The sequence below is a fragment of the Phoca vitulina genome, unplaced genomic scaffold (assembly GCF_004348235.1).
Source record: "Phoca vitulina isolate PV1807 unplaced genomic scaffold, GSC_HSeal_1.0 scaffold6, whole genome shotgun sequence".
Lineage (NCBI taxonomy): Eukaryota > Metazoa > Chordata > Mammalia > Carnivora > Phocidae > Phoca > Phoca vitulina.
The window spans coordinates 39,148,049-39,160,738 of record NW_022589709.1 but is presented as its reverse complement, the minus strand read 5'-3'; the positions used below and the strand labels follow the sequence as shown (position 1 = coordinate 39,160,738).

At 40.3% G+C, this 12,690-nt stretch overlaps 1 protein-coding gene across 1 annotated transcript in view; it reads left to right on the top strand.

Moving 5' to 3' along the window:
- The window catches only part of ADGRV1 (adhesion G protein-coupled receptor V1), a 538,587-nt gene that overhangs the window by 473,927 nt on the left and 51,970 nt on the right, over window positions 1–12,690 (top strand). The window contains exon 86 of the mRNA XM_032403550.1: window positions 378–499. Coding sequence (XP_032259441.1) covers window positions 378–499 — 122 coding nt within the window. The remainder of the gene's footprint in view (window positions 1–377; window positions 500–12,690) is intronic.

Below are 12,690 nucleotides of genomic sequence, written 5' to 3'. Positions count from 1 at the left end.
CTACACTAATTTCGGGAGCACACCACTGCCTGCCGTTTTCTGGTGGAGAGCTCTTCAAGGGGATTATTTACCTGGGGTTGAAATGTTATTGCATCTCTGTAGTTCATGGCACTTCCTGAACAGTCCAGCAGGTGGTAGTCTAGGAGAGGAACAGTTCTCATTCTTCCCCACCCCCTTGCCTACCAGCAAAACAGAAAGAATGTAGACTCAGCAATGTGCCTTCTCTTCTCTGGCATAAGAATGGGATTTCCAAGGTTGTTCTTTCAAAATGGGTACTTCGGCATACAGAGTATCACAAGAAAAGAGCTGATATGCATCTGTGTGTATGCGTGACTATGCAGTATACCAAAGCTCAAAAAATTTTTTTTTATTTCTAGAAATTCCATTGGTTTTATATCTCTTTGGCCTGATTTCTGTGACATGGCTTTGGGGAGGCCTGCACATGGCTTACAGACACTTCTGGATGTTGGTCCTCTTTGTCATTTTCAACAGTCTGCAGGTAAGTTTACAATTTCGTTATTGATGGCACACAGTGAACACAGGGCATGGAGTTTCAACGTCAAGGAATCAAGTGTCAACTCATAGATGAATTCTTAAACACAACATCATACAGAGTTGTAGAATAAAATGATGGGGGGCTAAATCTTTAATAACTGAAATATGGTTGGGCTTCTAACTTGCTGATTATACAGATAGGGAAGACATAAAATATTTACCCTCCTTTATTTAGAGAAATCTAAGTAACTACAAAAACATATTTCTCTTCCAGCAGGATTGATGTTTATAAATTTTGCAGATGGAAGCCATGAACATATGCACATATTTGGTCTAGATGTTAGATCAATTGAGGAATGAAATAGATACCAGTGTTCAAGCAGTCCACTCTTAAGTCTGGTGCTTAGTAAAATGAGAGTGTTTTGGTTCACTAAAAAATGATTGACATCCTCTAAGTCTGGCAATGCCCAGCTTAAATTAGTTTTGTGAGCGTGCTTGGATAGCATAACTAGAAATTATATAACTGTAGCAAAAATTAAAGCTGACTTTTTTAGTGCTTTTGTTAAAATGGAAAAAGTTGCACCCTGAAATTAACAAATGGAACAAATGAACTCATTTGCCTTATTTTCTAAAGTGAAAAGGTCTGTCCTGGACCAAAATAATTTCTTGAATTTACCAAAGATATCTCTAAACAGTCTTTACTTTGACCACCATCATGCAAGGAACATGTGTAGAAAAACCTATTAGGATGATAGCATACAACTAAAACAAGACTCAAAGCATATTTCGGTTTAATTTTAAGGAGATGATTTATTTAGTGACACCTTATCTTCCAGCAGGGTGCCTAATCAAATCATAATACGGATTTAGGAAGAGCAAAAATACAAAGTAACTTGAAAGTTTGGCATCAAGTTGATACAAGTAGATACTTAGACATCTCTTTATAGCCATAGTGAGAATCAAGTGCCTACTGCTAGCACATTGTGTTAGTGTTACCAGTACCGGGATGAAGGTGACAGGCCTGCTCCTGGAGAATGTGATGATTCAAGAGAGTAAACAATCACTGGTGAGAGTACACTGTGGCAGGTGCCATGCAAACAAAATGTTGTAAGAGCTGAGTGAAGGGCCTGTTTACTCCTGCCTGTGCTGGCATTTGAGATGAGCCCCAGAAGTGAGCCATTCAGGTCAGAGGCCCTGTCTGGTCACCTTTGAATCCCCAGGGCCTAGTGGAACTAGCACCAAGGTCCACACTGACAGCCTGCAGATGTATTTTATTTGGTGGATATACGAGAGTACACAGAACAGTGTTTTAAATGGTTTAATTTGCTGCAAACTTTGTAAATTGAGAAATTCCACGTAAAAATTTGAACTTCTGGCTTTTCTTTAATGGCAGTACCTGCTTGGCAGCAATTCTCCAGTCCTAAGTAGGTGCTGCCCCTTTAGATGGGGCATGGGACCTTATTACACGTGGTAGACTTCATTCATTCATTTCACCCGCCTGTGAGTTTGTGACACCTTTAATGTAGATTAACTAAGTGAAGAGTGTAAGGTTAGAGATGGGTATTTCAGGCAGAGAAACAGTGTTAGCCAGGACAGTGCAGAGGAAAAGTGATCCATCTTGCCGAGATTCAGCCAAGAGCCGGGGTGGGGGTGGGAAGAGGAAAAGCTTTGCAGTTAGGAAGGTAACGCTGGGAGCAGAGGCAGGCAAAGGTAGGTTGGCCTCCATGCCATGCTACCATGCTTGGGATGGGCTGTTAAACTTCAGCTTTTAAGCAGTGGGAAGCCATCAAAGTTGGAGTTTTTGTTTGTTTTGTTCTGATTTGTTTTTTATATTTTGTGAGTTTTTAAATTTTTTAAATTTTGATTAGGAATGACATGCTTGTACTACTTTTTAGAAGGATAACTGGAAACAGGAGGGTTCTGAAATGTGGAACAGCTCCAGTTAGGTGGGCTACTATCATATTCCAGCCTATAATGCTCTGGCAGCATACCTGGGAATAGAGAGTAGGTGACAGGTTTGAGAATTGTAAAGGTAACTACGAATGAAATTTGGTTAGCCAATAAAATGTAGGAATGGGAGTATGAAAGAACAACATCATTTAGAAATGCCTGGCTCGGGGTGCCTGGGTGGCTCAGTCGGTTACGCGTCCGGGGCTCTTGATTTCAGCTCAGGTCAGGATCTCAGAGTCATGGGATTGGGCTTTATGCTGAACCCAGAGTCCGCTTGAGATTCTTCCCCCTGGTTTTCCCCCCGCTCTGTTCCACCCCTGCTCACGCACTCTCCCTCCCCCTCCCTCTCTCTTTCTCAAATAAATAAATAAAATCAGAAAGAAAGAAAGAAAGAAAGAAAGAAAGAAAGAAAGAAAGAAAGAAAGAAAGAAAGAAAGAAAGAAAGAGAAAGAAAGAAAAGAAAAAAACAACAAACAAATGCTTGGCTCAGGCAAATGGCTGGGCACCCACACCTTTAGTCAACATGAAGATCACATTCAGCACAGGGTTCTAGGAAATAATGCAGTAAGGTCAGTGAGTTGGTAAGATGTGGGAGACATTAGTAAAGCTACCAATATTTTAGGGGTGCCTGGGTGGCTCAGTTGGTTAAGCATCTGCCTTCGGCTCAGGTCATGATTCCGGGGTCCTGGGATTGAGCCCCACATTGGGCTCCCTGCTCCGCGGGAAGCCTGCTTCTCTCTATCCCTCTCGCCCTGCTTGTGTTCCCTCTCTCGCTGTCTCTCTCTCTGTCAAATAAATAAATAAAATCTTAAAAAGAAAAGAAAAGGCTACCAGTATTTTAGTAACTAGGTATTGGGAGAGGGCTAGTGAAAGATTATTAATGAAAGGGAACCAGTTTAGAACAGTTTGGAGTTGCTGGTAGAAAAGAAAGAAAAAGAAACAATACTAACTCTGTCAAGGGTAGCAAAGATAAATAGCATGAGAGCTGAGGGCAGTGTGGTTTAGTACAGTGCTCCCCATCTGTGGTTTGCATCAGAGTCACGTGGACTGAAACACAGACTTTCTGATACAGTAGATCTGAGCAGACCTGAGAGTTTGCTTTTCTAACAAGTGCCCGGATGATGCTGATTCAGCCGGTCTAGGGACCACAGTTTGAGAACCACTTGTGTAGTACAGCATGATCCTAACTCCACCAACCCATCTTATCTGGTTGACTTCAGCTGAGTCATGAATACAAATTTTTTTCTACTTTCTACTTCATCTGCAAAATGGGAATAAATACCACTTAGGATTATGGTGTGATTTAATTAAGTGGCATAACAAATATAAAGCAATTGTACAGTACTTCACACGTGTAAGGAATAGTTATTTTTATTCAAGAATTTAATGGAGAATAGAGAGAAAGGAATAGCTTAGGAAGGACATTTGACTGGTTGGTTCAAAGGAGATTTTGTTTTGTTTTGTTTTCTTTACTTGTGAAAAGAACCAACAAAGAAGGAGAAACTGACAAGTGGAGGAAAGACTCTGCTGTGGCCAGATCACAGACAGGGCAGGAAGAACAGAAGTGATAGAGGGTGAGGAGAGAGGTTTCTCTCTCTGAGGCTAGGGAAGGAGGGAAGAAAAGGTAAACATGGAAAAACCATTTTAAAGCTGGAAGTGTGGAAAATTGGAATTTGTATCTAATGCCCTCTCTTTTCTCTGAAATTCAGGAAGCAAGGACATTTGCTGAGAAAAACGGGTTGAAAGCTTGAGCTAAAAACGGTAAAAGGTATGCAGCAGTTTCTAGGCAGAAAGTAAATAGCAAACTATGGTAGGTTGGAAGATGGTCAAGAAACGGACTGCTTAGAGAGAAACCCGTGGGATTCAGTGGAGATTAGACACTTGAAATCAGTGACTGAACCTCTCAGCAGCAATTAAAGAAATGTAAACCTTAAGGTTAAAATGGTAGCCAGTGTAACCTATCCAACCACGTACACACGAAAAAGTCTGTTGAGCTCTTATGGAGATTTATTAGTAAAAGAGAACTGTTGCGGTACACCTGGGTGACTCAGTCGGTTAAGCGTCTGCCTTTAGCTCAGGTCATGATTCCAGGGTCCTGGGATTGAGTCCTGCATTAGGCTCCCTGCTCAGCGGGATCCTGCTTCTCCCTCTGCCTACCACTCCCCCTGCTGTGCTCTCTCTCTTTCTCTCTCTGACAAATAAAATCTTAAAAAAAGAGAGAGGGAGAACTGTTGGGCATTCAACGATATTTCATGGGGAGATATAAAAGAAGTCGTTCTGGTCTGTTTCTTAGAGGAACTTAAAGCTAAGTATAAAAACTAAAAACGTTTCAAACCCATATATAATGAGCTTCATTCTATCTATGTGGCACTATTGAGGTGATGAATTTCTGTATCACTCTGGCACATTAGTACATTCCTGGTACCAGTGCTCAGTGAATCATTCTTAAAAAGAATGCCTGTCAAGAAACACTTAAAAATATGATTTCACTAGCATTTATTGGGGTTCATTTGGTTTATAAACTGCCTCATGTCTTCAACTAGGACATTTTCATAGAATATGACTATATAGTAGTAAGATCTTCCAAGTATGTTCCATGAAGCCTAAATGGTTATTATCTTTTTTTTTTTTTTTAAACTGGCCTTTGTATTTTTTTAACTGGCTTTTATCAATATCTGCAACCACAAAAGTATACATCTTATGCTTGGCTACTGTATTTTACCCAGAGGAGATTACTGTCTCTTTTTTTCACCCAGATTATTAATATGTGATACATGCTCAAAGACTAATAGATAAAAGGTATCTTTTTATAATATTCTGAATTTTTAAATATTTATTATTTAATGCAATTTTTAAAAGGGAATCCTTTTTTTTTTTCAAGTAAACTCTACCCACAATGTGAGGCTCAAACTCATGACCCGAGTTCAAGAGTCATATATTTTAGTAATTAAGCCAGCCAGGTACCCCAAAAAGGGAATCTTTTTTAAATGTGTTTTTTTTTTTTTTTTTTACTTGAGTATAGTGGACACACAACGTTACGTTAGTTTCAGGTGTGCACCATAGTGATTCGCCATCTCTATACATCATGCTGTGCTCACAAGTGCAGCTCTTATCACCATACAATGCTATTACAGTATCACTGACTGTGTTCTCTATGCTGTGCCTTCTTCATTCTGTAACTGGAAGCCTGTATCTCCCACTCCCTTTAACCCATTTTGCCCATCCTCCTGCCCCTCTCCCCTCTGGCAAACATCAATTTGTTCTCTCTATTCATAGGTCTGATTCTGCTTTTTGTTTGTTTATTCATTTGTTTTTTTAGATTCCACATTTAAGTGAAATCATATGGCATTTGTCTTTCATAATCTGCCTTATTTCACTTTGCATAATACTGTCTAGGTCCATCCATGTTGTCACAAATGGCATAATCTCATCCTTTTTTAAGCCTGCAAAATATTTCACTGTATATAGATACTACACCTTCATTATCCATTTGTCCATCAGTGGGCACGTGGGTCTTCCATGTCTTGGCTATTGTAAGTAACGCTGCAATAAACATAGAGGTGCATATGTCTTTCAAATTAGTGTTTTTGTTTTCTTTGGGTAAATACCCAAAGTGGATTTATTGGGTCATATGTTATTTCTATTTTTTTTTAAAGATTTTATTTATTTATTTGACAGAGAGAGATAGCGAGAACAGGAACATAAGCAAGGGGAGTGGGAGAGGGAGAAGCGGGCCTCCCGCCGAGCAGGGAGCCCGATGTGGGACTCGATCCCAGGACCCTGGGATCATGAACTGAGCCGAAGGCAGACCCTTAATGACTGAGCCACCCAGGCGCCCCTGTTATTTCTATTTTTAATTTTTTGAGGAACCTCCTTAGTGTTTGCCACAGTGTCTGTACCAATTTACATCCCACCAACAGCATGATGGTTCCTTTTTCCACACATCTTCTCCAACAGTTGTTACTTCTTGCCTTTTTGATTCCAGGCATTCTGATGGGTATAAGGTGATATCTTACCATGGTTTTGATTTGCATTTTCCTGATGATTAGTGATGTTACATATCTTCTCATATGTCTATTGGTCATCTGTATGTCTTCTTTGAAAAAATATCTATTCAAGTCCTCTGCCCATTTTTTTAAATTAAGTTCAATTAGCCAACATACAGTACATCATTAGTTTTTGATATAGTGTTCAATGATTCATTAGTTGCGTATAACACCCAGTGCTCATCGCATCACATGCCCTCCTTAATACCCATCACCCGATTACCCTATCCCTCCACCCCCCTCCCTTCTGTAACCCTCAGTTTCCCAGAGTCCAGAGTCTCTCATGGTTTGTCTCCCTCTCTGATTTCTTCCCATTCAGTTTTCCCTCCCTTCACCTATGGTCCTCTGCACTATTCCTTACATTCCATATATGAGTGAAACCATATGATAATTGCCTTTCTCTGCTTGACTTATTTCATTTATCATAATCCCCTCCAGTTCCATCCATGTCGATGCAAATGGTGGGTATTCATCCTTTTTGATGGCTGAGTAATATTCCATTGTATATATGAACCACATCTTTTTTATCCATTCGTCTGTTGAAGGACATCTTGCTCTGCCCATTTTTTAATCAGATTGTGTTTTTTTGGGGGGGGGGTGTTGAGTTGTATAAGTTCTTTATATATTTTGGATATTAACCCCTTATTTGATATATCATTTGCAAGTATCTTCTCCCATTCAGTAGATTGTTTTTTTGTTTTGTTTTGTTGATGGTTTCCTTCGCTATGCAAAAGCTGTTTTTTATATTTAGTCCCAGTAATTTATTTTTACTTTAAAAAAGAGAATCCTAATCACTTGAAATATTATCAGGAATTTCTTATCACTCTCTGAAGTTTCAAATTTGAGCTACCAAGCATTTAAGAAAATGTATACATAGTACTTTGTAATGCTTGATGGATACAAATACAAAGTGAGATTAGAAAAATTATCTTTCTAAATATGTTTGCTATTTTTATTGCTTTAATAATCTTATTGACCATGGTGGCCACCACCAGTGCAAGACTTACCTCCTACCAGGTTTCTAGCCCTAGCACTGAAGGAGCTTATTCCCCAATAGGAAAATCCTACGTAGGACTTAAATTACCCTCACGTTGGATCACAGACAATGCAGAAACTGGTCATATGGTGACAGTTACTCTGGCCAGGCCTGGGTCGTGAACAGACTCCATTGGTAGAAGGAGTTGAATTGATCTGACTGAGCTCACAAAAACCACATAGAGTGGAATTCCCGTCGGAGGAAAGGATGCTTTTATCAATAAAAGGGGTGCAACAGTGGTAGGTAGGCTAATGTAACAGACATCCAGTATATATATTTTCTAAATTTTCTTGTTCATTCATGTAAGTTTGGGCAAGGCCAAAGACCGCTGTTGTCAAAACACTGGGATACTTCATCTGTGTAGCCTCAGTTTATTATCAATATCCTTGGTATCTATTATCTAACCAAATATCTCTGTATATTCTACAAGAAATTCATAAGGAATCACACTTAATATGTTTAATATTTTTCTAATTCCCTGATCCATTAATCCAATATCCTTTATTTTTTAAAAAGTGAATTGAGTTTGTTATTTCTTTTTTTTTTTTTTAAAGATTTTTATTTATTTATTTGACAGAGAGAGACACAGCGAGAGAGGGAACACAAGCAGGGGGAGTGGGTGAGGGAGAAGCAGGCCTCCTGCTGAGCAGGGAGTCTGATGTGGGGCTCGATCCCAGGATCCTGGGATCATGACCTGAGCCGAAGGCAGACGCTTAATGACTGAGCCACCCAGGCGCCCTGAGTTTGTTATTTCTAAGATTTGTGCTAATTTATACCTCACAGCTTTCTTAGACTGTTCAGTCCAAGGTATATCCTAACTGTGTAACAATAATGGGAGTAATCACCAGGCTTGATTATCAGCCGATAGGCACTGCTCCAACCCTATCAGTTGTAAAAGTATTGAAACAGCTAGTGTTTTAACTCTGTGCATGTGTCCAGCTTCTAGCCACGTAAGCTAGGAGCATCCCCAGACTTCCAGCAGCTGAAAGACTAATGCTTGGCCAGACAGGGAGCCTCCAGGAACCTAACTCCAGCTCTAGACCTACAGCCATTCTAATTGGTCAATGTCTGTGCCACACTCATTAAACATTTTGCATATCACGCATAGCTTAATTACGTTCTAAAGTATTTTCCATTTTTAACCTGAACGAGTCAGATTCAGACTTAAATACAGCATTTATTGCAGATTTTCTTCTAGGGCTTTCTCATTGACTAACAATTTTTTCACATGTGTAGGGAATCCCATATAGGATAATAAGGGTAGCCAGCAATATCAGGAATGAGCTTCTTAAAGATGCTGGAAAACAAGTTTTTGGAGAAGATTCACATACATAGAAGAACCTTTCCAAAAACTGAAATGCATTCTTGGAATGCGTAAGCTGGCAAGGGAGCAGAACTTTACATAGTATTGAGATATGACACTTCTCAGTATGTGAGTTATGAGACCACATTGTTCGGAGTCCTGTTTGACTGTCTCTCTGTAACTGGCTTTTACATGTTCGTTTATACAAGCATCTGGTCTCGAGATGTTCCTGAGATGTTTCCTGGCAGTTTTTGAACCACTTGCTGGTTCACAGAAGGGAGTCACAACATGGAATCTGTAGCTAAAAATATATAGCCTGTGTTCAAATTTAAGATCAGCTGGTTAAAATCATTTTTATTCCTAGCCCGCATGTCTTCAAACAGCTAAGTGGCTGGGAAGTAAGTAACTCAAAGGTGGAAACAGTTTCTTCTACATTTTTATTGTTTTTTGGTGGCCACTAGAGTGCTTTGAACACATAACACATCTTTTAAAACAGAAAAATAGTGTTTCTTTTCTTCCCCCTCTTTCATTCCTTCCCTTTCCTTCTTTCTTACTTCTTTCCTTTCTTCCTTCCTTGCTTTCCATATATCTCTTGTTTTATATGTTGAATTTCAGTTTTAAAACTAAAGCCTTTTTTAAAAGATTTGATTTATTTATCTGAGAGGGAGAGTATGAGTGGAGGGAGGGGCAGAGAGAGAACGAGAGGGACAAGCAGACTCCATGCTGAGCGTAGAGTCCAATGCTGAGCTCCATGCGGGCTCAATCCCAAAACCCTAAGATCATGACCTGAGCCAAAGTCAGACACTTAACCAACTGAGCCACCCAGGCGTCCTGAAACTACAGCCTTCTTTAATGCAGAAATTTTCCCAAATGAAAATAGTTCTTGAGTTACCATAAGAAATGGGACATGTTTCTTTGCTCACAAAAACATACAAAGTTCATTGCAATTGCAATAGAAAATTAATAATCCTCCTTTAATGTTTTTCTGTGAGAATTCCTATTTAGCATCCAGAGGGGTTCAGTGCAGGTGTCTGCTTAGATACAGTACATATTTAGTCTTGGCTGCTTCCTTTTGAGGATAAACAGCTCTTGGGAAATACACATTGTTAAATAATCAGTTACAGAGGACTAATTGTTTCAAGGCACTCCCTTTGCAATTGCTTTCCAACAGCCAACAGTAATAAGAAATGTCACTTTGTTTCCACTGGAGACAAGCACATGAACTATTCATGAAGAGTGGAAAAGCAATCTTCCCAGAAAACCCTGGAATAAACATGATGAAGCCAGGGGAGGTTGGGACTCTCATTGATTTGTCCCAGAGCCATGTCAAGTTCAGTGAGGAAAAAAAAAAAAAAAATGGCTACACTCATTTTGTAGCGTGAGATGCAGAGACTAATGAATGCCTGGTGTGCTCTTCAAAACATCCCAGAACATTTCTATAACTTTACAAATAAATATACAGAAGCTAAGACAAGGAGGTGTATTTAAATTGTCTTGATTAGGTCACGCCACTGTCTAATGTTCAGTAACATCTGGGCTTGTGCAACAGCTTTGTGTTTCCCTGTAGTAAACTTCCTGACTCCATTGACAGTGAGTGACTGTCTAACATCGCCTCCTCCTTACCCCGTTGATTGACCAGGCAGGGCTCTTTGGACAGACCGCAGGATTTTTACTTTTGTTTGTACTAGATTCTGTAAATAAAAGTGTCGGGGTCTGATCAGCCAGGGGATGTCTTCCATGAATACAGTTTTTGTAAGGAGGGGATTGCATAGCCTACATTTTGACACCTGGCTTTATCCTTGCCACGCAATAGGTGCCTCCATTTCTCCTGCCCCAGTGCTTCCATCTCAGAGTTTTCTCTGTGCCCTCCATGACCACAATTTTTTTCTTCTTCTTCTTTTTTTTTTTTGCATTTCAACCATGTAGCATGCCTTCCTGGACTCTGTGGGCCCTTACCTTATCTGGGAAAAGATCTAGCACACTCTGGTCCTTGAACTAGCAATCGCACAAGAATTAGAGTAAACAAGCCATATACCTCCTTTTGTTAAAACAGTTTTGGGAAAACAAAGCAAACAGTTAACATTTGGGGCCAGTTTTTAATACTTTATTTATTGGACAGAGAGAGAGCACAAGCAGGGGGAGCGGCAGGCAGAGAGCGAGGGAGAAGTAGGCTCCCCGCTGAGCAGGGAGCCCCATGCGGGCTCTATGCGGGGCTCAACTCCAGGACCCTGGGATCATGACCTGAGCCAAAGGTAGTCATTTAACCGACTGAGCCACCCAGGCACCCCGGATTCTTTGCCTTAGTGTTAATTCATAATTTTTCCAGGGTCTAAAATTTTATTCTTATCTCTTATATTACTGAAATATTGGGGTGGGAACAATACATTTTTTTGTAAATATATTTTGTATGTATATTTTATGGTAAAATTCAATGTTGAGCTTCTGGATGCAGTGGAATGAGCATGCAGTTAAGTGTCACGAAACCTGTGTTCTACCAAATGACTTGACACCTCTGAGTTTTAGTTACCTACTTTCCAAATGAAGGTAAAATCCAAAAATGCCCTAAATTTTGTCCCAAGGATTATGTAAAAATCTATGTATAAAAATATAATTTGTGGAGTGCCCAGGTGACTCAGTCAGTTAAGTCTCCAACTTTTGACTTCAGCTCAGGTCAAGATCTCAGGATGCTGATATCCAGGCCCTGAGATCCAGCCCAGCGTGGAGGCAGCTTGAGATTCTCTCTCTCTCTCTCTCTCTTCCTCTGCCCCTCCCTGCTTTCGTGCTCTCTCTCTCTCTCTCAAAAAAAAAATATATATATATATGTATATAATTTGTAAACTACATAATGTTTTATAAATACAAAATACTGTAAAAGAATAAATGGACAAAGAAGAAATGGTTATCTCAGGAACTATATAAAGACAAATGAGAGGCCAAAGAGAGGAGATTTGTAAGCTTAGCCTTTAAATCCTCTCTTAAGCCACTGCTTCTCCCCATGAATGATCTCATCCACTCACTCCTAGGTATTCCCTTCATGCAGGTGCCATAGCTCCCCTGTGTCTACCATCACAACGTTTATGTTACAACAGTGGATCCACTGTAGTCACTCATCTGCTTTTAAGTGTGTAGCAAATGCCTTCAGGTTCAAGCAGGTACCTTTGTGGGTCATGTAAGCTTCCTGTGAGACTGTAGGGTTTGGTGGGGACGACAGAACTGGGAAGTACAGACCCTCCTAAAAGCATGTAAATGAAAAAAACAAACGGGTGGGCCAAACAAAAGCTTTTCCAGGGGAAATTCCCCTGGATACAGTAGAACCTGGCTTTCAGGCTTTGTGATGGTCAGTCTATTTATGGTTTGCCCCCTCTCTTGAGGCAAAGCAAAAGTTTGCTTGGGGGATCCAAGTGACCCAACTGAAAACCTCCTGTGTTAACTGGAAGTCCTCCTCTGGGGCAGTCTTTGGACTCTGTTTCTTCATTCTCCACTGCTGTAAGACTGCTGCATTCTCTGCTTAGCTTTTGAGACTCCGGAGCAGCTGTATTCGAGTAGCTTCTTAGCCTTTCAACCCACACATAGGCAGCTTTGGAAGTGGCAGTTACCTTTATAGTTCCCTTTTGCTTCAGAATCTTGGCCCCTCAAGTCCTGGTTGCCTTAGTCGATTTGAACCCTATTTTTTTGTGTCCCCAGCCTAGTCAGATTGCTGCAACTCCCAGGCTGCAACTTTCTGTTCTGCCTCAAGGCACATCACTTTGAACTGGAAAATTCCTTAGAGAAAAAAAAAAAAAAGGCAGTGAATATAGTGCTCCCTGCTTGATGGGTTTTGCTTCCGTACAGGATCTTGGCCCCTCAAGTACTGGCTGTTT